Source organism: Vigna unguiculata, chromosome 7 (assembly GCF_004118075.2).
Source record: "Vigna unguiculata cultivar IT97K-499-35 chromosome 7, ASM411807v1, whole genome shotgun sequence".
Classification (NCBI taxonomy): domain Eukaryota; kingdom Viridiplantae; phylum Streptophyta; class Magnoliopsida; order Fabales; family Fabaceae; genus Vigna; species Vigna unguiculata.
The window spans coordinates 32,555,421-32,580,226 of record NC_040285.1 but is presented as its reverse complement, the minus strand read 5'-3'; the positions used below and the strand labels follow the sequence as shown (position 1 = coordinate 32,580,226).

Genomic DNA, 24,806 nt, shown 5'->3' with positions numbered 1-24,806 from the left:
GTTACTTGCAGGACAAGGTTAGCTATTGTTTCTGACTTTTTCTGAGAAAATAATGATTGGGAAATTATTTTTTAACCTTTATAATTTTAACTTACAATTTAAAACTATTTAAAAAATAAAATTTCAAATTATAAAAATAATTGTTAAGATTTAATAGTCAAATAATATTAACGGCTGAGAAAATAATGATTGGGAAATTGTTTTTTAACCTTTATAATTTTAACTTACAATTTAAAACTATTTAAAAAGTAAAATTTCAAATTATAAAAATAATTATTAAGATTTAGTTGTCAAATAATATTAACGGCGTTATTATATATAACTTGCTGCGCAAGGCTAGATATTTTCTATAAATAAACCCCTCTAACCCCTCTCAAAAAAGCACTTTTCTCTGCTACACGCACACTCTTTCTCTTCTTGAGGCTCTCCAGGGGTTTATCGCTTTCACCAAGGTTATATCTCAAGTGTGTCTTCTTATTCATGGATTATTAATATATTACCGATTCGTAGACTTGTTAACTCAGTTTAGTGTATAAAATTTGACTATGGTGGTATAATCAGTTCTGTCTTTTAACGTTTTTGATCTGGGATTTATGATTTTATGTGCCTGCTACAAACCCTGAATGTGAGAAAATCGTGTAAATTTGATTTTCTTTTGGTTGTTGTTGATGTTGTTGTATATACATGTAGGTGTTGATTTCTTTTTACGGGGTAGTTGTAAGTAGTCTTTTTATGCAATAATTTGTGTATTTGTAATGGTTGTATAAATCAGTGTTTTAGTGTATGCAATGCAAAATGATAACTTTCTTTTTAGGTTGGAGAAGTAATGGGTAAAGAGAAGGTTCATATTAACATTGTGGTGATTGGCCATGTGGATTCTGGGAAGTCAACTACCACGGGTCACCTTATCTACAAGCTTGGAGGTATTGACAAGCGTGTGATAGAGAGATTCGAGAAAGAAGCTGCTGAGATGAACAAGAGGTCTTTCAAGTATGCCTGGGTTCTTGACAAGCTCAAGGCTGAGCGTGAAAGAGGAATCACCATTGACATTGCTCTCTGGAAGTTTGAGACCACCAAGTACTACTGCACAGTCATTGATGCCCCCGGACACAGGGATTTCATTAAGAATATGATTACTGGGACATCCCAAGCTGATTGTGCTGTTCTCATCATTGATTCCACCACTGGTGGTTTTGAAGCTGGTATTTCTAAGGATGGACAGACCCGTGAACATGCTCTTCTTGCTTTCACTCTTGGTGTGAGGCAGATGATTTGCTGCTGTAACAAGGTACAGTAAACTAAAATTCTTCACCTTCATCTCATGCACTTTGAAAGACATGCACACAACCTATTTGATGTAGCACTTAGAAATTTTGCACTGTTGTGAGGACAATATTTGGTGAAAAAAATTGTGTTGGATCTTTAATGTCAGAGCAGTCACATTTCCAAGTCAGAATAGTATCTGAATTGGAGAGACAGGAAAATAAGTTATTGTTGATTTCTTTAGTTAATTTCTTGAAATTCTCAATTCTTACTCTCTCTTTGGCTCTCTTGAGTAGATGGATGCTACTACACCTAAGTACTCCAAGGCAAGGTATGATGAAATTGTGAAGGAAGTTTCTTCTTACATGAAGAAGGTCGGTTACAACCCTGACAAGATCCCTTTTGTTCCCATCTCTGGTTTTGAGGGTGATAACATGATTGAGAGGTCTACCAACCTTGACTGGTATAAGGGTCCAACCCTTCTGGAGGCTCTTGATCAGATCAATGAGCCAAAGAGACCATCAGACAAGCCTCTTAGGTTACCCCTTCAGGATGTGTACAAGATTGGAGGAATTGGAACTGTACCTGTTGGACGTGTTGAAACTGGTGTGTTGAAACCTGGAATGGTTGTTACCTTTGCACCCACAGGTTTGACAACTGAAGTTAAGTCCGTGGAGATGCACCACGAAGCACTCACTGAGGCTCTTCCCGGTGACAATGTGGGATTCAACGTGAAGAATGTTGCTGTGAAGGATCTGAAACGTGGTTTCGTTGCCTCAAACTCCAAGGATGATCCTGCCAAGGAGGCTGCAAATTTCACGTCCCAAGTTATCATCATGAATCACCCTGGGCAGATTGGAAATGGCTATGCACCTGTTCTTGATTGCCACACCTCCCACATTGCCGTGAAGTTTGCCGAACTCGTGACCAAGATTGACAGGCGATCTGGTAAAGAGCTGGAGAAGGAGCCCAAATTCCTGAAGAATGGAGATGCTGGTTTTGTGAAGATGATTCCCAATAAGCCCATGGTGGTTGAAACCTTCTCTGAATATCCTCCACTTGGTCGTTTTGCTGTGAGAGACATGCGTCAAACCGTGGCTGTGGGAGTCATCAAGAGCGTGGAGAAGAAGGACCCTACTGGAGCTAAGGTCACCAAGGCTGCACAGAAGAAGGGCAAGTGACTCGTGCAGGATGGTCTATTAAGGAATCTATATTACCATGACTATGATAAATGTTGTCTTGTTCGTAGTAGTACTTTTTTTCATGTCGGGAACTTGTTTATCAGATTATGTTTCAGTGTCAGTGTCAGTTTTGCTCCGTCATCTCGCAACTATTGTTCTCAGAATTGGGTTCTTGATCGACGGTGGCAAAGCTTATTTCCTTTTTCCACTTTTTTGCTTTGTTTCTATTATGATGTGTTTCTGTGTCTTTGAAATCTTTGCAAAGTACAGCGAGTCTTAGGATTTGTCCTATGATGCAGGTGTGAGCTTTGAATGTCAACTTTATATCATTGTGTTCTTATTTTAAATTTGTGGTGGGGTCATTCGTGCAGTTCAAGTTACTTTGCAGCCAGTATCTTGGATGAGAACATAGGTAGCATTTCGAATTTGATTGGTGTTATCTTGAAAGTATAGCATGTGTTCTTTCTTCTGGATGAGAATCTCAAAACGTGAATAAGTTTTTTACTGAATCATGTTATTGGAGTAACATTTGTTATTGGTGATTGAAAGAATGGTGTTTACCTATAAATCTTAGAAAAGAAACATTCTAATCTTAAACATTTCAATGTTTTAAAATAAGATGACTACTATATCTAATAATAGTTGAAAGATTTCGTTTAGTTTATTTTTTCTTTTTGCACATTTATTCTTGTTCAGCTTCAGCTTTTAAACTCCTAGATAAGCAACCATTTCTAGTAATTGTCTGAATTACAAGTGTGTGTGTGTGTAACTTTAGGTGCTAATAATGACCAAGCAGTTAAAAAGGAATGTAGCCAAAAAAAGTATTAATAAAGCAAATACACGGACTTAAATTTGTTGATTACAAGAGTAATTTTCAAAAAAATATCACTTTCTTTTTAAAAAAGTAATCATTTTGTAGCAGTTAATATATAGTTTTAACTTATCAATCATAAGAATCAGGTGATTAATTTTTTACAAGATCTTTAATTCACATGTTCTAGTAAGTGCTTTAAATTTAGATCCAAAATTTATAAAAGATTAATGTTAATATAATATGATGAAAGCCTTAAAATTAAAAATTAGATATTTTATAATATCAACAACCATGTTTTAAAAATATATTTTCTTTTGTAAAAATAACTATCCAAACATTTAAATCTGACATTTTGAAAATTTGAGACACCATAGACACTCGAACAAAAAGTGGCTTCGTAGTTATACCTAGGTAGCAAATTTATAGAAGAAGAAATAAAAGAGAATTTTGGTGTGAGAAAAGCGAAGAACAGGTGGTTTGAAAGTGTTCGCTGGAGCTCCACTACCACACCCACTGTTGGATCCTTCCTCTTCTTCTCAGACATTACATTTTCTCACTTCATCTTTTTCTACTTGTATTTTCTGCCTCCTGCTAGGTACTCCCTTCGATTTCCCCTTTCCCAATTCCATTCCTTCTTTTAAAGTTTTCATTTTTACTATAATTCTTAATCATCCCCATCATTCAATGTTCCACATGGGCCATTTGCCCTGCATACGCCCACTTTCTTCAATCTTCAAATTGTTGGTTCAAACGACGATGGGCGTGTTTTATTCGGTGTCGTAGCGGAAAATGTTTTCGTTATTTTAGAAAAAAATGACGTGGGTGAAGTCATTCCTCTCCTCATTTTTAAATATCTTTTCCAACAACTTTTTTTGGGCTTGTCTAGGGCGTTTCTTTGTTTGATATATTAAGGGATTCGATTTGAGATTCGTGGAATATTGTTTTTGTACTTGCTATAATTTTATTGAAAAGTTAATTTATATTGAGTTTCGTAGAAATATTGTTGTCAATCCTTGATGAAGTTTAAAATTAGTTCAGGTGATTCTGACAGAAAATATCCTTTCTTGTTACAATTCTAATGACAATTCCGCAATGTAATTGTAGATGCTAGTAGAATTTTAAAAGCTATTGTGACTGTGATTTACTTGTCCTCGCAGTATTCTCGTAAACAATTTAACATTTAATTGTACTTAAATAATTCTAAGAAAGGGTGCTTGAGATGTAGGTGAAATGCAGAATTCAGATGCAAATCAGCTTCCTGAAGTTGATTCGTTGCCAGATGGGTTTGTTGAGAGTACTACAGAGCCTCTTGCTCCTGCAACTCCAACTCCTGAGCAAGAGAAGCCTCTCAGTAGTTACAAGGATGATGGTTCATCCGACCTTATTCATTCTAATGAACTATCAAATGACATTGGAGCAAAAGAGTTTCAAACCAATCATGGTAAGCAAGATCAGTGAGCGATAAAAACCTTTTCATGTTCCACTATCTAAAGCACTTAGTTTTGATGCCTCAGACTGCTCGGTGGAGATTTCCTGTAGTAGCTGTATGCAGCAGAATGAAGGTGTACAGATTACACCTGTAGCTGTATCTGTTCCCGAGTCTCCACCATCCATATGCTGCGAGGTAAAGGAGCCACAACAAGGAGAATGCCAAAGTTCAGATGGATGTAATATCCTAAGCCTTTATGTCCCTTTTTGTAGATTTTGTGACTAGTAACTACATGCTAATATTTGTTTAGTTTCATGGGACTTACACGAGTAATGGATTGATCTTGACTACAGACATGTTTCTTTTTTGTGTGAATCCTTACTATTGAGTAGAACTCTCCTTCATTCACTTATAGATACTATCTGTATTCCTATGCAAAAGTTTCTTCTCTTCATATGTATTTTTCTTTAAATGGAACTACTAGTCCCTGATTGCCTAATGATTTCTAAAATTCCTCTGTTTTCTGATTGTGTAACTTGTTATCATGTATACACAAATTTCAAAATTGGAGGCTTCCTTATTCGTGTTTGTGTGTGTGTATGCTGGATGTCACTGGAAAACCTTGTAATCCTTCCCTGTCTTTAGTTTTTTAGTTCTAACCTTGAACAGTCTCTATATTATGCGGATTAGGTATTGCCATTGTCATGGCCCCCAAATTTATACTGACCTTGTTAAAATTAAGCACAGACTGGGCATAACTTTATTGTAAAAGCAAGATCGTAGGAGGATTGTCCATGTCATTGTAAGTAGTACTTTGACCATATTTCTACCCATCATGGGATCGTAACACTCCCCTTATACTCAAGATTGGACACCTGAAGTGTGAAATTGGCAGTATTGGACACTTCTGAATTGTGGGTGACTGAAATATTAGGATTGAGATAGGACCTAATACCCTAATATATTAGAATTAATAGCATACAAGGTTTACTTCATCTTAAAAATCTAGCTCAGGGGTTGGGATCAACTTGCCCTGGTCATTATTATAAGGATTACTTTGACCATATACAGCAGGTGTGAGTTCTTAGCATAATGAGTAATTTTTTTCTTTTTTTGAACTAGGCATATTATATAAGTCTGTTTATCGATCAAGCAACTCCTTTTTTAGGATTAAAAATATTTCCATTGAAAAGAAAATTGAAAATCCATGATTTTAAGAATTTGTCCGTTGAAAAGATGAAATGTTCTCTTAAACTTAACATTTTTTTTTCTCTTGCATTTCTGATCACTTTTGCTGACACCATACCTAGCCATGTACTAAATAAATGGTTGGAATAATGGTCTAAACTCACATAATGAATGGGTTACCTTGCATGCTTGGACATGACTACAAACCCTTTAAAATACAAGCTTTTAGATCTCTATGTTGAATTACTGATGTCTTCTAGTTATTTCTTTGAGTATTTGACGTGGTGGTTGTGTTGTTGCTAATTGCTTTTGCAGCAACTGTTGTACCTTTGGAGACAAAAGCATTGCCCGTAAAGAATGTGTGTTCATCAGAGACTGTTGATTCTTCGAAAAACAAAAAATCAGTTAGTCAATTATCTCTGTTAATTTCTATACGTGCACATGAATTATTGCATATGTATTTTCTGCTATATATTTCTGTCTGTGTTCCCTCTGGCTCTTAAATTCGGCTATTTATTTTGAACAGTTGATTAAAAATGTTCTTGTCGGTTCAACTGACATAACTTATTTGACCCACAACTAGCCTTTTGGGCATTGGGTTTGGTAGGACAAACTTGATCTAGGCAAAGCTTACTGGAAATAGGCAGAACAATACTCTTTGCTTTATAATAAAAAAAAATTGAACATTTTTTAAATTGTTAAGCTGTGAGTTTGCAAGTGTAATGTACTTTCACCCTGTTCAAGAATAGTAATGAGGCTGTACTGATTGATTCTGGTGTTGTTAGGTTATCTTTATGAGAACGGTATAGACAAGTATGTAGGGGATTTTGAAGAATGTTATAGGAAGTGGTAGGTTATCCTTGTTTGGTCAAAAAGTTATAGCTCGGAATTCATAAACTGTATCCATCATAGTTTCTGAATGATTGGGCAGTTTGTAATGCTTTAGCTGTTTAATTTGTTTATAGCAATGCATTTGTAAAGGAGGCAAGTTAATATACTCTGATCGTAAATATAATTGCGGCTAGTTGCAAGATTAGGTTCTATTGAATAGGAAATTTGGATGGACCATCACAATTGTTCCACATCAAACACTTTAGTCATGTTGAGTTCACAATCTTTTACAGTTAAGGTCATGTTGAGTTCAGTGAGTACATCAAAATCAAACAAAAACATCTGTTGTGGAACCGCTAGTTTTGTGCAATCACTGGTTGAATAGAGTGTAATATACTTTTGATGCACTCCAGTATTATGCTTGGTCAATATTCAGGAACCTTTCTAGAAAACCCTCTTTCTTATTATAAAATGAGCTGATCACCTCATTTGTTTCAATGTCTCAGTAACTATAAAAGGATGATTTTACATATTGTATTTGAATTAAAAATGTTATAGAATGAATTATATTTATCTCATTTTGATCAACATGAGCCAATTTACGTTCTTTCTTTGTGATGTCACAATGAGTATACGAAACTACATCTAGGAGAGACCGAATAGTTGAGCTTCTTAATTTGTCAGGCAACGGGTGAAAAGCGAAAAAGTGCAAAGCGTACTCTTAAATCAGAGAAGGAGCTTTTAGAATTTACACTCAATTATCAACAAGTGTTGGCAGAAAGAGATGCAGGTATGTAGCAATGAATATGTCCTATGCTTATAAATAAAGTTTTGAATGGAAAGCATTTGTGAAGTTTCTAATCAAATTTTTGAAGTTCTTATTTATGCTAGTGTAAAGTAATACCTTCGGTGTTTAGGGAATATTCATCAATAGCTTTGTAATTGAGCAATCAAATAATATCTTCTATTGGTATTGTATTATTCTCTATTGGCTTTCCTTTTATTTTACGTGTATCATTTCTCTTGTACTAATAAGTGTACTCTGCAGGTTGTTTCTCTCAAATGACCATTTAAACACGTTAACAACTTTTTCTTTTAATAGTGTGGGTTAGGTTGCTGGAGGTTTGGGTAGATTTTTTGGTTGTTTACACACTGTTTATTGAAATAGTATCAATTAAAACACTTTATCTATGACTCATTTTTTTTTTTTGGAATTTTAAGTACATGGGAGCATCTAATCTGTAGCTACATTGATGCTAGTTCTTGTTCATCAACTTTTGCCTTTCTTTTTGCAGCTCTTGCGGTCCGAGATAAGCTTGAGTCACTATGTAGAGAATTACAACGTCAAAATAAAATGCTGATGGTATTTTCTATTGGACTGTTACCTGCTAAACTGATTTTATAATATATAAGTAGTCCTAGATGTGGAATTGATATACCTCAACTTTTTGTCTTTCTTATATGCAATTGAGATATGCTGATTTATGCAAATTTTGCTGAGAGGCTAAACTTCCTGATTGGAACTAAGTTTTTCAATAAAAGAAGTTCTATCTATTCTAGAAAATAGTAAAAAATTTAGTCTGGAGGATAACATATTCCTTTAAGAAAGAGTTAAGAATTTTAGGTTTTGGAAAATCATTGTATTGTCTTGCTCTCTCATATGTATATTTATATATGCAAGTTTGAATAACTGAAAGTACAACTCTGAGAAATCAGAAATAAAGGCTAGACCTTGACATATTAGATACAACAACTGCTATGTGGAAAGATTAGGCAGCCTTGTTGCATTGCATGCTTGAGTAGTTAATGATTTGAAACCCTGCCCTAGTTGTGCTCACCCCCTCTTCATCATAATATATAATTTTCTATCTCTAAAAATTGTTATCTCGTTAGAAAATGGCTCCACGTGATTTTTTTTCTTCAGTTCATTATATTTTATTTTTTGATCTGTTTCTAACTATCATGAAATAGTATGGTTGGGATCTGATTCATCTTACTTCAAAAACTACATCATGATGCTTTTTAACAAAAGGACCAAGATTTATTGATCATTTTCAGGAAGAATGCAAGCGTGTATCAACTGAGGGGCAAAATTTAAGGTTGGACTTGTCAGCCAAGTTTCAAGATGCAATCAAGGTTTGAGAATTGTCTTGACTAGAAATTAGAATGTATGATATTCTGATCAGTGTGCATTGGGTATGCTTTCATCATTCAAATTTAATTAGTGGAATGTGGTTTTAAGTGGTTATGAAATCAGACATGTTATTTCTAATTAATTGTATTGTATTAATACTAACAAATAGGCTGGAACTTTGGTTGGGATTAAATCTTTTCTTTGAAGGAGGGGGCTTCCATGTTTTAGACTTGCCATCTAATAAGGTTCTTTTCTTGCTATGTTTTTTGGTGCTGTGTGGGTGACTTCTTTAGATCAGTATCTCTTGACAGATATGCAGAGGCAGTTGCATAGTAGTATGGATTTAAAACATTGACTTGGCTGTCTTTTCTTTTTATAGTACAAGTTATTGATGATACCCTATCTGCCTCTTTTTGGTACCCTTTCTTCATGCTTATTATAATATCTTTTTGACTATATAACATTTTGCCTTCTAAACGTTGGCCAATGGCCAACAGATATAAATGGAATGCTGCTATAGCTATTGAGAAGTTATATGGAAAAGCAAGTGATACTGGACACTTATCTGGAAATTTAAATGTGTTCATTAAGGTTTGAAATTGGTGAATTTTATCTCAGAATACAAGAAGAAATATCTCTTCTAGCTGCTCCACGGTTATTTATAGCATCATCTATCAATTCTTACCAAAATGAGCTAAAAAGTCCATAAATTACTGTATCTGTTATGTTTTTTCCTTCAATAGTCATTTGGCTTATGCTTCAAGTTGGTGGAATATGTTTCAGAATTTATTATAACCTCAGAAACTTATGCTTATTTTCTTCTGAGATGATTTTGGTGATTATATCACATGCTTCAATTTTCCTGCTTTTTACTCCACTTAATAGTAATTTCCCTCTGCTACAGGATGTCAGCAATAAACTTGAAGAGCGCAAGGATGAATGCCTTTCTCAGCTTAAAGAGAATGACATGTAAGACCCTGACAATTGTGAAAGTAGAATTTATAGCTTTACATAATGTATCAGCAAATGTATATGTTTCAGCTATACATATAACACATGTTCATGCTTGAGTATTTTATTGCCATATGGTATTTTTTTTCTGGGTTATAGGTTATCAATTTCTCTGCAATGCTTTAGTGTAGAATGCAAGTCTTATTATTTTGGTTACTAATTTGCTGGGGGTGCATTCTTTTTCCCTTGTGTGCTATTACTTTGCTTGCTATTTCTCAATAAACTTGGGTTGACTTCATGTGTTTTATTGCCTGCCACCTTTTGGATAAGGTAATCTTGAATACAATTTATTGACTGGCCTTTCCTTACCAAGCTAAATATTCATTTCTATTTGTTTGGTTTGATATTTTTGGTTCATCACTACAATGAGGAATTGGGTTTTGCGGTGCTCTTGATTTGCGAGTTATTGGGTTTTGCGGTGCTGAGTAACAGAATCATTTGATTACATTGCTTGAGTGTTATAAGCACTCAGCAGTACCTCTTATTTATAATAATTTCAGATTGATTTACATTAATGAGGAATTAGAATATGTAACTCCCAAAACTCCTAGAATAGCTACTATACATTTGCTTTTAAAAAAGTAAGTGTTGTCTGTAATGTTTATTTATAGAAAGATAAAAACCAAATTACACTGATGTAACTTTTACTAAATATTACCCTGTCAATTAATATATAAAAAGTGAATTTTACTGATCCAAACCTTACTTATATTTTCAAATCGTGATTATCCATGTCAAATAATTTTGTAACTATGATCTATGTGAAAGGAACTTTCAATCTAAATTAAAAATAAATAACTCCCGTAATAGCCATTATACATTTGCTCTGTTTAAAAAAATAACTAATGTAGGCAATGTTTGTTTATAGAAGAATCCTCTAAGGTGAAAGATCAAATGTTACATTAATGATTTGTAAATATTAAACTGTCAATAACTTTATATAAAAAATATTGCCTATCCAACCGTTAAATTATATTTTCATATCATCATGATTATCCATGTCAATTTTTGTTAAAAAATAACAATAACAAATAATTCATATTTATATTTTGAATAGTACATTACGTCAATATTTATCTATATAAAGGAAGTATAAAACAGTTTTATAGTAATATAAATTTTGTATCTATAATATTTGTAAAAGGAATTTTCAATCTAACAGTGATTTTTGAAAAAAAAAACATTATCCAATAGAAAATATAATTGGAGTAACATTTGGTAAAAATTGTGCCCGTGTGTTTTTGATCCCTCCTCATCCTCTAATTGTTTCTTGATGAACACAAAATAAGTTGCCTTAAATCTCAATACAGGTTAAGAAACAAGCTAAAGCAGCTTGCTGAACAGTATGAACTCTCTGAACAACAATATGCACAAAAGGTGATGTTTTTTCTTTTCTTGTGGTTTACATTGGTGATATAGTTGTGTTTATAAACTTTTGTAACTTATTCACTTTAATGTTGTATTTGTTCAACAGTTGAAGCAAAAGTCTTTGGAACTACAGCTTTCTGATTTAAAAATGAAGCAACACGAAGAAAAATTGATTCAGGAACAGTCACAGATAAAATTATATGCAGAACAAGTATCTCAGTTATTAGCTACTGAAAAGAGTTTACGATTGCAGTTGACAACTGATGGAGAAAAATTCCAACAATTTCAGGTTTTGTTTTTATTCTCTTTTTTATTTGTCACAATTTGAATTTATAGCCTCTTTTGCTATAATGTGCTCATTGTTTGCATAAAGGTCTGGTTTACTAAATATTCGTAATTTATAACAATTTGATGTGGAGATAAACAATTTGTGGTTGGATTCATAAACGTCTTTCTCTAATCGTGATATGGTTTCACATCCTCAATGCTTTATTTTTATGACAATTGAACACAAATTAATATTATATACTTGTAGTTATTTCTGCTGGATTTTTGTTTTCCAAGATATTAGTAATTTTTAATATCGTAACACAAATTCTGTATCTTTTGATTCTCTTTCAGTTAACTGGTCCAAGCCAACTGATCTTTCTTGTTTTCACACATTCTACTTTTTTATCTTTATTTGACTGATTTGACCCTCCTTTCAACTATTTGCTTTTAGGCATGTCATTGATAACTTGTTTTCTGAGTACATCTGGTCCCTGTTTTGCTAACAGGATAAGCTTAACTTATTTTCTTCTTTTTTAAGTGTTCATAGAAAAGTTTACTAAAATTTACAACTTGGCTTTTCTTTTTCATTTCTATTTCTGGCTTTGGCTTTGCTTCTTGCTAAAGACCTTTTAGAATGTTCTGAGGCTGATCTCTCCATTCATACACTGTTCTGATCACACATATTTAACGCATGCATTGAATTTCAGGAAGCATTGTCAAAGAGCAATGAGATTTTTGAAACATTCAAACAAGAGATTGAGAAGGTAAACATTATTTCTCTTGCATGTTTTATTTGTTCAAGACCAGTAATTTTTCCTGAATCATATATCGGATGACTGCAATTCTAAAGTCCAGTCTTTTCCTTTATTGTGGTTGACAACCAGATGGCAAAATCAATCAAGGAACTCAAGAAGGAGAATCAATTCTTGAAGAGTAAATCTGAGAAGTCTGATGTTACACTTATAGAGTTAGTTGATGAGGTATATATATAGTTTATGTTTCCTGTTTTTGAGCATTAACCATTTTAGCATGTTATAAGAATTAAGAAAGAGACATAGATAAAGAGATTAATTGGCCTCATTGTGTTATACACACCATTTTACCCGGAGAAATTGTAAGATACCCAAGATGCTCGAGTGCCTGATGAAATGATTAAAGAAAAAATAGTGCTAGGTTAAGTGAGCTCCTGAAGAATTTCTACAGATAGAATCTTTCTTGATGATGCTTTTTAAAAAATGTATATATTGACTTTAGGCTTCTTAATTTTCTATTGTTTCTTTTCAAATTTTATTGATATTACATTAAGCTTTGTACATTGATTTTTTTGGCATTTTCATTGCTCATATTATTATTTCCTGTTTTTTCTTAAGATAACTTCCTTAATCTATGAAAACATTATTGTCTGAGCAGCGTGAGCGATTGAAGAAACAATTGGAGAAAACAAAAAATCAGAAAGAAAAACTTGAATCATTATGCCGGTCGCTGCAAGCAGAAAGGAAGCAAAGTTCTTCCGAGAACAAGAGCAATAGCTCAGTTCAAACATGAAGAAGAATTGGTTCCTATTTTCTAGCGTCTATAGATAGATAATAACTTATAGAAGGAAACATATTTCTATTAATACTAAGTTTGACAGTGACATGGCTTTTGGTTTGACAGGGAATTTGCATGCAGGTACATCAATGTGATTTTGTTTGCTATGTTGTTATTTTTTATCCATTTCAAGATTTGAAACAGGGTGAAAATGTCGTTGTTGATCTTGTCATTCATTCTTGCTTTTGTTTGCTCCTTTTCATTTCTTGCTTTTCATGGTCTCTCACTCCTGTGCTCAATAACAACTGATAGTGTTTTTTAAATGAAAACTTCTACCAAGACCCAAAATAATTATATTTACCGCCATTGTTTAGCTAATATTGATACAAGTTAATTCAAATGTTTCTCTTTTAGGTTTGGGTTTGATCTGTTAGATTATAATATTTAAAATTTTATTTAGTTTAAGTTTTTTGTTTGTGAAATTTTACTCAATCCATGATTTATCTAGGTTTTAACGAAAGTTATACTATATGAAAATTTGTAAATAAATAACCAAACTTATCAACCTGATATGTTATTTGTAGTTGTCTAAAAGACAAAAATATCTTTAATTTTTATCATTTCTGAATAAGTTGTTGGGATTTTCTCGTTTCTTTCTGCCGCTGTCTTTCTAATGATGTTTTCTTTGGTTTTAAACTTTCAATCTTTGAAGCTTTCTCTGTTTAGAAATGGTAACATATGACACTTTCTTATGATAACAAGAATAACTTTTAAATTATACCATCTGAAAATAAATTCTAAATTTCAAGGTCTAAATTTTTTAATGCAAGAAAGAAATTATTTTTGAATTATGTAATAAAGTTTTTTTTTCTGAGGAAGAGATTTTCAAATTCTGAAATCTATAAGTTTTCCTTCTTAAAAAAAACGTTTCTAAATAGCACAATCTAAAAGTGATGAAGATTATTTTTAGTCTTAAAAAATTTAGAACCTAACTAAATTGTAGTAACTTTGGATTATTTAACTAATTATATGAACAAAATATGAAATTTAGATGATGGTATTATGGCGAGAGATCCTATCCTAAAACTTGCTAGTTATTAATTGATATCTTGTTAATTGATTCCTTTCATTCCCAAGTTATTAATTGATATCTTTTCAAAAATAAAAAGTCACATAATTAAGTTTATAATTTTTTATTCAAAGTGTAATTTGACTTCTTATGCTCATTTTAAACAAACAATTCATCTAAGTAACATTTTTATAATGTTTTCACATGTTGGATTTTATCATGTAATTGCACATTTACTAGGTTAGTCATCTTTTAATACAAAATTTTATGGATCATTTTAACTCTTTTTATTCTTTTCATCAACTCTTTTAAACTTTATATTGGATCTTGAACTTCCATGTAATTAAGAATATGGATTTCCATGTAATTATGACTTTTAACTTCATGGTTGTTAAAGTTTTAGCAAATTACCTGGATAAGTAAAAAAAGAAAAAAAAACTTTCCGAATTATTTAATTAAAAAACTTTTAATTCATTATTTAATGACTTCAAAATTTCACTATTTAACAATTTGAATTTTTTTTTCTTATTTATCATAAAACAGAAAGAGAAAGTACGCACCCTCTCCGCGACGATTACTTTTTGCAGTGAATGGCGTGCTGGAGACAGTAGTAGCAGAGAATCCAGTAATGGGTACCGACAAGCCAAACCGGGTCGGGTTGGTTATATCCACCACACCCTCGATTCGGGTTTTCCTCTCTGGTGCGTCGAAAGACGCGACTCTTTCCGATGACCTTCGACAAGCATCCTCCGACCTGCTCCTCCAATCGGAGTTGCCCTACGCCCCACTTCGCGCTGTGTGGATGGCCTCTGATCCATCCACCAGACCCGACTTGACCCGACTCTTTTCGGGCACCCGTCTCATCTTCTCCAGCCCTAAGCCCAGAGAGAAGGTTAGTGTTCTATTCCTACTCTCTGTTTCAATTTCCCAATTTTGAATTTCCTTCAATTATGATTACCTCTTGTTTCCGTGGCTCCAATACATGTTGGTGATTCAATTTTATGTTTAACATTGTTATTGGTGTGAAGAGTGAAGAATTGAAAGCGAGGCTGAGAAAGCTGGAAGATTTAGCGGAGCGGAAAGCGTATCAGGAACTTGTGAAGGATATTGCACCGCCTAAGGATGTTCCGGAACCATTTTCTTCTTACAAGGATCAATTAGGGTTTGGTAAATTCTTCTTCACTTTAGTCTCCTATAGCAACTATGCCGAACTCTAGTTTACCATTTCGATACATGATACATGTATGAGATGAATTTTAATTACAATGTAAAATCTTTGCCATGTACCAAATCAAAATTAAACTAATAGCCGTTACTTGTTGAGATATTGATGCTTAATTTGCTCATTTAGAATGAACACCCTTTGCTAGATTGGATAGGTTATTTTGCTTTATGATCTCATTTCACAGTACAGGTTTTGTCCCTTATTTTGCTCATTTAGTTTGAACACCCTTTTCTAGATTGGGTAGGTTATTTTTCTTTACAATCTCATTTCACAGTACGAGGTTTTGTTGCTGAACCAAGTAACCTCAACATTGTAATGCAGATTGGCTTCGGAAGTTCTTATAATATTTACTAGTAATTAGTTTTTTTCCCCATCAAGGATTCAAAAATGATTTGTATTCCTGCAAAAATGTAACTTGAATGCATTCTAATGTTGTGTTTAATTGCTTGTTTTATGTACATCCATCGTGACATGTTTATTTTTTTATGTTTCCCAATTGAACTGGACAGTGGAAGAAATAATGTTTGTATGAAAGTAGTAAAGAAGAATACATAGGGAAGTGAAAAGGAGATATTAAATTTTATTGACTTTCATCTTTTGTTATGCATTGAATATATGACACTTCATGCATAGATGTTGCCTCTGGCCTTTCTTTTCCAATGCTTGTTAATGTTAATTACGTGTGAAGAAATATTCTTCTGTCTTTGATACTGAGATCTTCTCTGCCTGTTTTCCTGTCTTCAGTGGAATTGATTTCTGTTTGGAATAGGCTATTGATGGTACTGATGGATTAATGATTACGTTAGTTACTATGTATAAATTACAGAGTGCAGCACTTATTGTATACATAGTCACGAAATATTCATATTTGAGTTTGTTAAATATAGGAAAGAGAGAGACATTAAGCTGAAACAGTGTGTTTTTTAGACAACATGGATGCTTTATTTATATTTGGAAAGAGAATAAATACAATTAATATAAGAGATTTAATATCCTGTAATAAAAAATGATATGGGAATAAATATAAACATTCCTAATAGTGCATGTATAATCTAGATTTTCTTGATTATATTGGATCTGCTCCTTATTTTGTATAAGAGTAACAGAATTTAATTTCAATCTTCTGTTAGTATAAAGAGATTTGTATTGTCATCCAATTAGAAATTACTCTGGATATGATTCATTTTTGTTATTACAAAAGCGGAAAATTTATATCTTACAGGATAATATTTATGAATCTATGTAGTTTTGATGGTTGAAAATAAAACTGAAAAGCTGTGCACATATGCTCCAGTTATGCTGCATTTAAATTAGCAACTTCAGTTATGCTTTAGGTAGTTCATTTTTTATATTTATCTTTCCCAAGATAACTTGTAATCCTTATGATAACATATACTGATTTTGCTGCTGGTGGCGGCCAGTAAGTAATGTAAGACCTGCAATTTCCTTATGCTGCTGGAAGACTTTCTTAGGTGATTATTGGAGTAGTGATGTTAATTAAAAGTTATCCCTTTTGTACTCACAAAGAAATTGAGAAATTCAAATTAGATGACAGAAATCTTTAATCTTTTTTCTTTCTAGGGATGTGATTTGACACATTTAGTATATCTTTTGTCACATTGATATAATGTTTGTGCTCTGAAGAAGCTCTATTTGATATTTTTTCTTTAACTTTTCCAGGTTTACATGTTGTGGTTACCATGTTTACTGGCTATCTCCTTGGATATGCTGCATTTAGAGCCTTGTTTAATCACAGTCCTGCCATGGTACTGTCTAAAATATGCTTTTCATTATCATTCATTTATCCTCGATTAGTGTTTTAGTTTTGAGCTCTCATTTCCTCTTCATTCCTTTCTTTCCTTCTTTCCTTCCTGTCTTGTCTCTATTTCCAGAATGCTGCTGGAGGAATTCTGGGGTTGGTTGGTGCCATGCTTGTTGAAACTTTCCTTTTCATTATTAGAAGTTCAAATGCAGATACCAACAAAACAAAAAAATTCAGTCAAAAATCAAGATCGTCCTTTTCAACACCCAGTTCTACTAAGAAAAATCAGTAGAAGTGATCAGGTTGGTTATTTTTCAGTTCTAAGAAATATCTTTGTTCTGAGTTCCAGATAATTTAGAAGTGTGATAACTCATGGCAAGCCCTTTGTCTTCTATGCAAAAAAGTGAATATTGTTGCCTCTGAAGATCTTATGTACGAACACTTGTTGCCATATTGTATGAGAACTGTGTTAGATGTCTTTATATCAGATATTGAATAAACACTTGAATGTTTGTAATTGTAATTTTATATTTTTTATACTTTCGTTTTCTAAATCTTCATAATAATACTATTTTGAATACCATAGTAATTAAATATTTTTTGTATTTAATCATTTTTATAATGACTTGTGCTTTTTTTAGAACATGCAGGGATTTTTTCTTTTCTCATCTACTTTGATTGGAATATAATTAGGAAGGAGGTACAGAGATGGAGATCCAACCTAAGACCTTTTGCATATTGTATATCTCATAACAGATATTACTATGTATTATTATATACTTTTTTGGGAACCCTAACTTTATGAAATTAGTATTTAACCATGTAAATAATTTAAATTAATTATAAAATGCTTACATGTAAGATTCCCAATACAATGAGGAATATAAATTAAATATTGAGTATAGTAAATGAAGTTCAAATATTGAAAACAAATTTACAATTTTTACTGACTTTCTTATGACAATTATTAGGTGTTAAGATGGTTAAATATATCATATTTAAATATTTGAATCTCATAGTAATTGTAAATATTGTTTAAACAATTTCTTGTTCGTATGTTTCTAAATATTTGAGTTAAACAATGCATAAAACTTTAAAAGCACTCATAATTACGTAATAAAATAGCTTATTATATATAGATGTTATATGTTAATATAATGGAACAAATAAGATAATAGTAACTAAGATACTATTGATAATAATTGTTTTAAAATGAATTCCAAATTAAGTTGTGAGTTAAAAAAAAAAAGTCTTACTGTGTTATGGTTTTATAAGTCTTAATGGCTTTTGAGTAGTTGGATACAGCTGTTGTTGTTACTTTGTTTATAATTCATACAAACTGTCATTAGCCACTTTTATGATTTTATATTACAATGTGTTGCACAGTTAACAAAAAAAAAAATCAGTGTTCTTATCCTTTGGAAATAACAAATGAAATAAAAAAGTATTTTAGAAATGATGTCTTTTAAAATTGAAAAAAATTATACATTCTAAAATCGATGAACAATAGTAATGGATCCTAATTTTTTAAACAATCTTTCATGTCATTTAATTATACTATTTTATCTAATTAAAATAAGTTTATTATTTAATAGAATATACAGCACATAATTTCTTAATCCAAAAATAACTGTATAAACCTTTAACTTTGACATCTACAACATTTCTTATTTTTTGTATCTTTAAATATTAATAAAAATATGGACATGTGTGCACAGATAAAATATGTTTTCACTAATTATTTATATAAAAAACCACTTCCAGAAAGAAACCTATAAAAAGCACATTAGTAAACCTACAATTCCATATTCAAATGATAAATGTGTCAATTGTAAGGATTAAAGATGTAATTGAAAAAAAAAAAATACAATGATTCCAAAATATGAGGACACCTAAAATACTTTTGTGTGACTCGTGTCCAACCAAACAAGTAAATTAAAATAGAAATAATGTAAAGTGAAGAGGTGTGGAGAGAATAGATAGTTAAATATTATTTTCGATGATATCAGAGAAGTGTGTCTACCAAAAGCAAAATACCAAGTCCAACCTCACCCAACATCATCGTATATAGAATTCACCAAACCAAAACAACAATTAATAATCCTTAAATTATTCAATTATATATATATATATATATATATATATATGCTTGTATCTTTTCCAATTAGATTTTCATATTAATGAGAAGTAAGATGGGTATATTGTATAATGTATTATGTATCCATACATGTTCATATGACTCAATACAAATTTACTATAAAGTCACATAAGGTAATATAATAATATAAAGTCTTTACTTCAAACATTTGAAATTATTTAATATTTTAAAAACTTTTCATCAAATACGATATAAATGTATACACTATAAAATTTGCATAAGATGAAAACTAAATTAAGTAAAGACTTCCTAAACGCAATAAACTTTGTCCAAATAAACTTATTTTACTTTATAAAAACTTGTAATTTAATGGTAATATTCTTAATTTCTTATGCTATAAAAACATATTTAATTATATAAATATAAACTCATGAGTGTTATTTTTACAATATTTAGAAAGATCAATTCCATATTTAAATGACAAACGTGTGAATTGTAAGGACTAAAAAATTTAATTGAAAAAAAAAACAAAACACGATATTCTAAAATATGAAACAGTTAAACTACTTTTTATTAAGTTGTCAGAGGGGGTGTGAAGAGAATAAATAATTAAATATTATTTTTGAAAAGTGTGCCTACCAAAAGCACATTACCAATACCAAGTCCAACCTCACCCCACCATCATCTTACTTTTCAGAATTAACCAAAACAACAATTAATAACATCTAAATTATTCAATTTTAGTACTATTCAATGCATTGAATGATAGGTGCAAATTTTCATACCATAAATATTTTCTCAAACCATTACAATGGATAAATATAAACTGAGATATAGAGTTATTTTGAATTTATTGATATGTTTTAAAATATTAAAGTTTAATTTAGGGATACAAATAAGAGATTGTATAAAAGAAAGGAATAGGTTTTTAAAGATAATCAGTAATAAAGATAGCTTCAAATAGTTGAGAGATTTTTTTCTTTATATAATTTAAATCTGTTTCGTATTTTATTTTGGAAGATATTCCATCAATTTTGTTTTATTTTTCACTTTTTGAAATATTTTTCTGGTTAAGATAATTTGTAACTTTAAAATTACGAAAACAAAAATTGATATAATGTTAATAATCAGTTAATGTATTGGATAATCGTAATTTAGATAACTCTATTTTCTGATAAAGAGATTGCTATTATCAATTATTTATTACTTATTAAGTACATATTGCCTTTTTTATGCTCAATGCGGCTAGGTATAAAAAATTATTTTAGATACCAACACTATGAATGATCAGATTCTCAATAATAAAAATTGTTGAAAAAATAAATAAAATAATATATGAAAAAATGAATCTATATTTTCCACCTAATTATGACATATGAGAGAAAGGAAGAAACGTTATAGGCATGCATAAAATTCAACTTTGGTAGTTTCCATTCTGATGGCGTGTGGACACCACAGCCATAATTGACTCTATTTATTTAATTAATAAATGTATCTTTCCCTCTTTTGATAATATTTTTATTATTATTCTGCAAAATCAAATTGCAATAATAATCTTGGAGGAGGAGAAGAGAGAGAAATAAAACTAGTTCTTCTTTCTCCTTGAGCACTATTAGCATTAACATTTTCAATCTCTTTCACCTAACACACCTTCTTTGCATTCTTTTCTTCTTTTGCTTCATTCTTCAATTGGCGTGTGCCTCTTGCAATCCCCCAAAGGTATTATTCCCATAATAGATGCTTTAGGTTTTTACCTCTTTTTTTTTTTTTAATCTTTAATTTCTTTTATTTTATTTTGTGTTGCTGCTGCTGCTGCTCATTCTTTCCCAGTTTCTGCGGTGAGGATATTTGGATAAAAATTTTATCTTTAATTTGGGTGATTGAACCCTACTTTTCCCCCCTCTTTTTATTGTTTTTTTTGGTTGTTGTGAGTTACGATTGTCGGAAAGTTTTGATTTTGTTTTCATCTGTTCCGGATAATCAGGCGACTTTTTGGATGGGTTTGAGTTATCATGCTCAGTTTTTCGTTTGTTTGAGCAATTTTTTAAGATGGGTTGTGGTGAGGTGGTTGAATCATAAAACTTCATTGGATTTGTCTTGAGTTGACTTTTGGGGATCAGATAAATCTGATGGACTGGGGTTGTGAATCGTTGCAAGCTGGGTAGTGGGAATGCTCAACTTGCTTGAATATGTAGTAATTGATATTTAATGTAGATTTTCTCTTTACCCGGACTGCAAAAATCATGAAAGAAGAATATTAAAATCGATTGTTGTTGCTCCATGGTATATCATATGGATTTAGTGTTCTCTTAGGTTTTCAATCTTGATGTTAACTTTGCGGGTGTGTGGACATATCATTAGTTTCCTTTGGTAGATAAATATCAGAAGTTTAGTTTGATTTTGAAGGTTTTAACCTTTTATGTATTTTCCAGGATCCATTTAATTTTGTTTGTCAGAATTCTTAGAATCGAACTCACTGAGTCCTCCCAGTTTGTGCCTCTTAGTCTAAATACACGAAGTATGCTTATCTATGTCTACCTTCATTTTGCAGTTTGATTTGAAGCAGGAGAATGGACTTCTTTACTAGAGACATAAACGAGGACTCTATGCTTAGATGTCCATTCTTGAGGAACATCAATGAGCCTACTAACTTTTCATTCTCTTCGCCTTTGGCTTTACCAATGCCTGTAAGTTTTCCTCCATATTTGACATAATTCTCATATGCTCTTTTACTTTATCCTGCTGCATGTATGGGTTTTTCTGTCCTATAGCATGTTTTATTGTGAATGATGCCTATTATATCTTGCTTTTACTTCTTGGATTCGTTGAGCAGGTCTGACCTTGTTTACTGAGAATGCTTAAGATTCTGTCAGATATTGCTCTTCTTAGATCTATCTACTGAATCGGACCAAAAGATATAGCTTTGAACAAAAGTTTGTGTCTCATGGAACAAATTATGTGTTTTTCTTAGCTGGGTGTCTGTTCCTTTTAAATTTAAATATTACATGCAATATTGAATGCTAGGACTTAATCTTTCAAGCACACCGTATACCTGTTCTGTTATTATACTTGATAAAAACCGTCACACTTACAAATTTCCACCTCTTAATCAGGTTCGTGGAGCTAAAGGTCCAATTTTCGAAGATGGCCCCAATTTTGATTTGGCATTTAGGCTTTTCCACGGGAGTGATGGTGTAGTACCTTTGTCGGACAGATCTTTCCGTCATTCAGAGAAGAAAGTACAGCCAGAGCCTCCCAAATCCCAATTCAATCCTTTAGCTGCAAAGGCAGCAACTATTAGTTTGTCATCATTTGGATTTGGTGGGCCTTTCGGTTTTGATGCATTTTCTGAGAAGTGGAACAACCAGAAAAAAAAATCAAAATCATCAAAGAACGAACCATCTTCACAGGTATACATCACATTCAATCAGCTGTCTATTTACTAGAAAGATTTCCTTAAGAATTTTTTTAGCCAGGCTTTTTGCAGTTATGAATCACAAGTTCTGGCCTCCTAACTTGATATTTTCATTTTCAATTTCCTTGATCTGGATGAGGAGGTTTACAAAATCCTGTGGTTGAAGACTCTGATGTGCATTTTAACTGATTTCAGGATGGTTCAAAGCATGAGGCAGGCAATGATTGGTTGCAAAATGGGAACTGCCCAATAGCAAAGTCATACCGTGCAGTTAGTAACGTCCTTCCACTTGTTGCAAAGGTTATTCAGCCTCCTCCAGGCATGAAATACAAGTGCCCACCGGCGGTAGTTGCAGCGCGAGCAGCCATAGCACGCACCGCATTTGCCAAGAACCTCCGCCCTCAGGCCCTGCCTACAAAGGTTCTTGTGATTGGAATGCTGGGCATGGCGGCTAATGTTCCATTGGGTATATGGAGAGAACATACCAAGAAATTTTCACCAGCATGGTTTGCTGCAGTCCATGCAGCTGTGCCATTCATAGGAATGCTGAGGAAGTCTGTCTTGATGCCTAAATCAGCTATGGCATTTACTATTGCAGCATCAGTGTTAGGCCAAGTAATTGGTTCAAGGGCTGAGAGATACAGGCTGAAAGCACTTGCTGCTGGAAAGGTGTCTATAACAGAAGCTTCTTCTGGTGTTGGTCCCAAAACATTAGACAAGCACTGCGCTGATGCTGCGGATTGGAATGCTGTTTCTCTGCAGCTGGCAGCAACTTCATCAACTGATGTATTCTGCTCATGATTTATGCTATGTGTGTAATTTGTCTCTCTTCTCTGAGTGTGTAATTTGTTACTGCTTACTCGGTCCTCCCATATCACTCTCAATGCCTCAGTTGGCAATAATAAAAGTATTGATGTTTTCTCATCTGGATTCTCCTCAGCTATGCTCAAACATAGAGACAATAAGATCTGTTATAATTATTCATGTTCTGTGTATGAACGACTTTGCTGTAACTGTCCAACACAATTCTTCTGCTTTACTTGTGCTGTGAACTTTTGCAATGTTTGTCTCATGTGATATTTAGTGAAGTCATATCTCACTTGAGGTTTACACACGCCCACAATTATTTGTTAAAAGTAATATTTATTTGGCTGGCAGGAATTTTGAGTGATTAATTAGCTTAACGTTATGAAATCATGAACTCCTACAAATACGCATTTATGTGACTAAATTGCTGTAATTGGACTCGTGTTTTTCATGAGACAAATTTGCAGAGTATGAAATGAATTTTCAAGTCAATTTCATGTTCTTTATTATTGCACCAAACTTGGCTCTTATGCTCTCAGAATGAGTACCTCATTTTCTAGATATTTTAGCTTGTCTTAAATGATATTTACCGACTTAAGCATTTTCAAACGTTCATACAAACCCAGAATAATTCGGGTTAACAGTAAATTCGGATAGGGTATTATTCTAACTTCGACTCAACACCTCCATCAATAATAGAGTTACCTTACATGAAAAATTAATTATTTTTTTAATCATATTATTTAAGCGTAAAATAAGTCTCTTTTTTTTTAAAAAAAAAAATCACCTATTTAAGAGGTAGATAGATTGTGTTCCTTCAAAACAAAAATAAAAAATTCAAAATAAGTCTTTATTGTTCTCTAGATGTTTTTACTCATGTCCCTGTATTTACTCGTGTACAAAATATAATCACATAAGATCATTACACAAACAATAAATACAATACTATAAGAAAATAATATATTAGTAATTCACAAACAATTCAATTTAAATCAAAAGAAACATAAAACAACCATATAAACGACACATGAATCTAAATATTAAAGGATATTCAATGAAATACCAATTATACCTTTTGAAAGACTAATATTAAATATGTACTACTAGATATTAACATATGATTCGTCAAAAACTCAATTTTACGAGCGAACCAGAGAATAATAAATGGGAGTAAACTCATTACAACTTATGTCACATATCTTCGTATGTTATTGTATGTTAGAACTTACACTTGAGCTTTACCATCTAAGATCATATGTGACACAATAAGATGTATACCATAACATAGGTTTCGATACATAATAATAACTCGAACAATGATTAACACAATATTAAACATATAACCTCAAATTCATACAATTTCATCATTCTCATGCAAAAAATAAATATTCATTTTGTATTTATAAAACTA

General features: G+C 32.1%; 4 protein-coding genes across 7 annotated transcripts; all 4 read left to right on the top strand.

Annotated features, from left to right (window-relative positions):
* Positions 1-367: 367 nt before the first annotated feature.
* On the top strand, positions 368-2,814 carry LOC114191721 (elongation factor 1-alpha-like). 2 transcript variants are annotated; one of them, XM_028081080.1, is made up of 3 exons: positions 368-452; positions 815-1,288; positions 1,560-2,814. In XM_028081080.1, exons 2-3 carry the CDS (start codon positions 827-829, stop codon positions 2,442-2,444), a joined length of 1,347 nt encoding a protein of 448 aa, XP_027936881.1. In that variant the 5' UTR covers positions 368-452; positions 815-826; the 3' UTR covers positions 2,445-2,814. The 2 variants fall into 2 exon arrangements, with proteins under 2 accessions (XP_027936881.1, XP_027936882.1); XM_028081081.1 differs by having other exon boundaries at positions 374-464.
* An 804-nt stretch (positions 2,815-3,618) lies between these two features.
* Positions 3,619-13,255, top strand: LOC114192086 (alpha-taxilin). The gene is made up of 13 exons (XM_028081665.1): positions 3,619-3,853; positions 4,484-4,699; positions 4,773-4,925; positions 6,191-6,279; positions 7,391-7,496; positions 8,002-8,069; positions 8,765-8,842; positions 9,745-9,809; positions 11,162-11,228; positions 11,326-11,508; positions 12,197-12,253; positions 12,374-12,469; positions 12,900-13,255. Exons 2-13 carry the CDS (start codon positions 4,489-4,491, stop codon positions 13,032-13,034), a joined length of 1,308 nt encoding a protein of 435 aa, XP_027937466.1. The 5' UTR covers positions 3,619-3,853; positions 4,484-4,488; the 3' UTR covers positions 13,035-13,255.
* Positions 13,256-14,621: 1,366 nt separating this feature from the next.
* Positions 14,622-17,984, top strand: LOC114189977. 2 transcript variants are annotated; one of them, XM_028078709.1, is made up of 5 exons: positions 14,622-14,980; positions 15,117-15,255; positions 16,994-17,079; positions 17,206-17,377; positions 17,726-17,984. In XM_028078709.1, exons 1-4 carry the CDS (start codon positions 14,717-14,719, stop codon positions 17,365-17,367), a joined length of 651 nt encoding a protein of 216 aa, XP_027934510.1. In that variant the 5' UTR covers positions 14,622-14,716; the 3' UTR covers positions 17,368-17,377; positions 17,726-17,984. The 2 variants fall into 2 exon arrangements, with proteins under 2 accessions (XP_027934510.1, XP_027934509.1); XM_028078708.1 differs by lacking the exon at positions 17,726-17,984 and having other exon boundaries at positions 17,206-17,603.
* Positions 17,985-20,697: 2,713 nt separating this feature from the next.
* Positions 20,698-23,627, top strand: LOC114191868. Of its 2 annotated transcripts, XM_028081310.1 has the most exons (5): positions 20,726-20,892; positions 21,004-21,011; positions 21,725-21,860; positions 22,287-22,583; positions 22,784-23,627. In XM_028081310.1, the coding sequence occupies exons 3-5, from the start codon at positions 21,744-21,746 to the stop codon at positions 23,387-23,389; spliced, it is 1,020 nt and encodes a 339-aa protein (XP_027937111.1). In that variant the 5' UTR covers positions 20,726-20,892; positions 21,004-21,011; positions 21,725-21,743; the 3' UTR covers positions 23,390-23,627. The 2 variants fall into 2 exon arrangements, with proteins under 2 accessions (XP_027937110.1, XP_027937111.1); XM_028081309.1 differs by lacking the exon at positions 21,004-21,011 and having other exon boundaries at positions 20,698-20,892.
* Positions 23,628-24,806: the final 1,179 nt, after the last annotated feature.

Excerpts from the sequence above, each read along its gene's own strand:
- LOC114191721 (XM_028081080.1), top strand. The coding sequence starts at position 827 with ATGGGTAAAGAGAAGGTTCATATTAACATTGTGGTGATTGGCCATGTG. Across the intron at positions 1,289-1,559 it reads TGATTTGCTGCTGTAACAAG|ATGGATGCTACTACACCTAA; the intron begins GTACAGTAAACT and ends TCTCTTGAGTAG.
- LOC114192086 (XM_028081665.1), top strand. The coding sequence starts at position 4,489 with ATGCAGAATTCAGATGCAAATCAGCTTCCTGAAGTTGATTCGTTGCCA. Across the intron at positions 4,926-6,190 it reads ATGCCAAAGTTCAGATGGAT|CAACTGTTGTACCTTTGGAG; the intron begins GTAATATCCTAA and ends TTGCTTTTGCAG. Across the intron at positions 8,843-9,744 it reads AGTTTCAAGATGCAATCAAG|GATGTCAGCAATAAACTTGA; the intron begins GTTTGAGAATTG and ends CCTCTGCTACAG.
- LOC114189977 (XM_028078709.1), top strand. The coding sequence starts at position 14,717 with ATGGGTACCGACAAGCCAAACCGGGTCGGGTTGGTTATATCCACCACA. Across the intron at positions 14,981-15,116 it reads GCCCTAAGCCCAGAGAGAAG|AGTGAAGAATTGAAAGCGAG; the intron begins GTTAGTGTTCTA and ends ATTGGTGTGAAG. Across the intron at positions 15,256-16,993 it reads CAAGGATCAATTAGGGTTTG|GTTTACATGTTGTGGTTACC; the intron begins GTAAATTCTTCT and ends TAACTTTTCCAG.
- LOC114191868 (XM_028081309.1), top strand. The coding sequence starts at position 21,744 with ATGGACTTCTTTACTAGAGACATAAACGAGGACTCTATGCTTAGATGT. Across the intron at positions 21,861-22,286 it reads CTTTGGCTTTACCAATGCCT|GTTCGTGGAGCTAAAGGTCC; the intron begins GTAAGTTTTCCT and ends CCTCTTAATCAG. Across the intron at positions 22,584-22,783 it reads AGAACGAACCATCTTCACAG|GATGGTTCAAAGCATGAGGC; the intron begins GTATACATCACA and ends AACTGATTTCAG.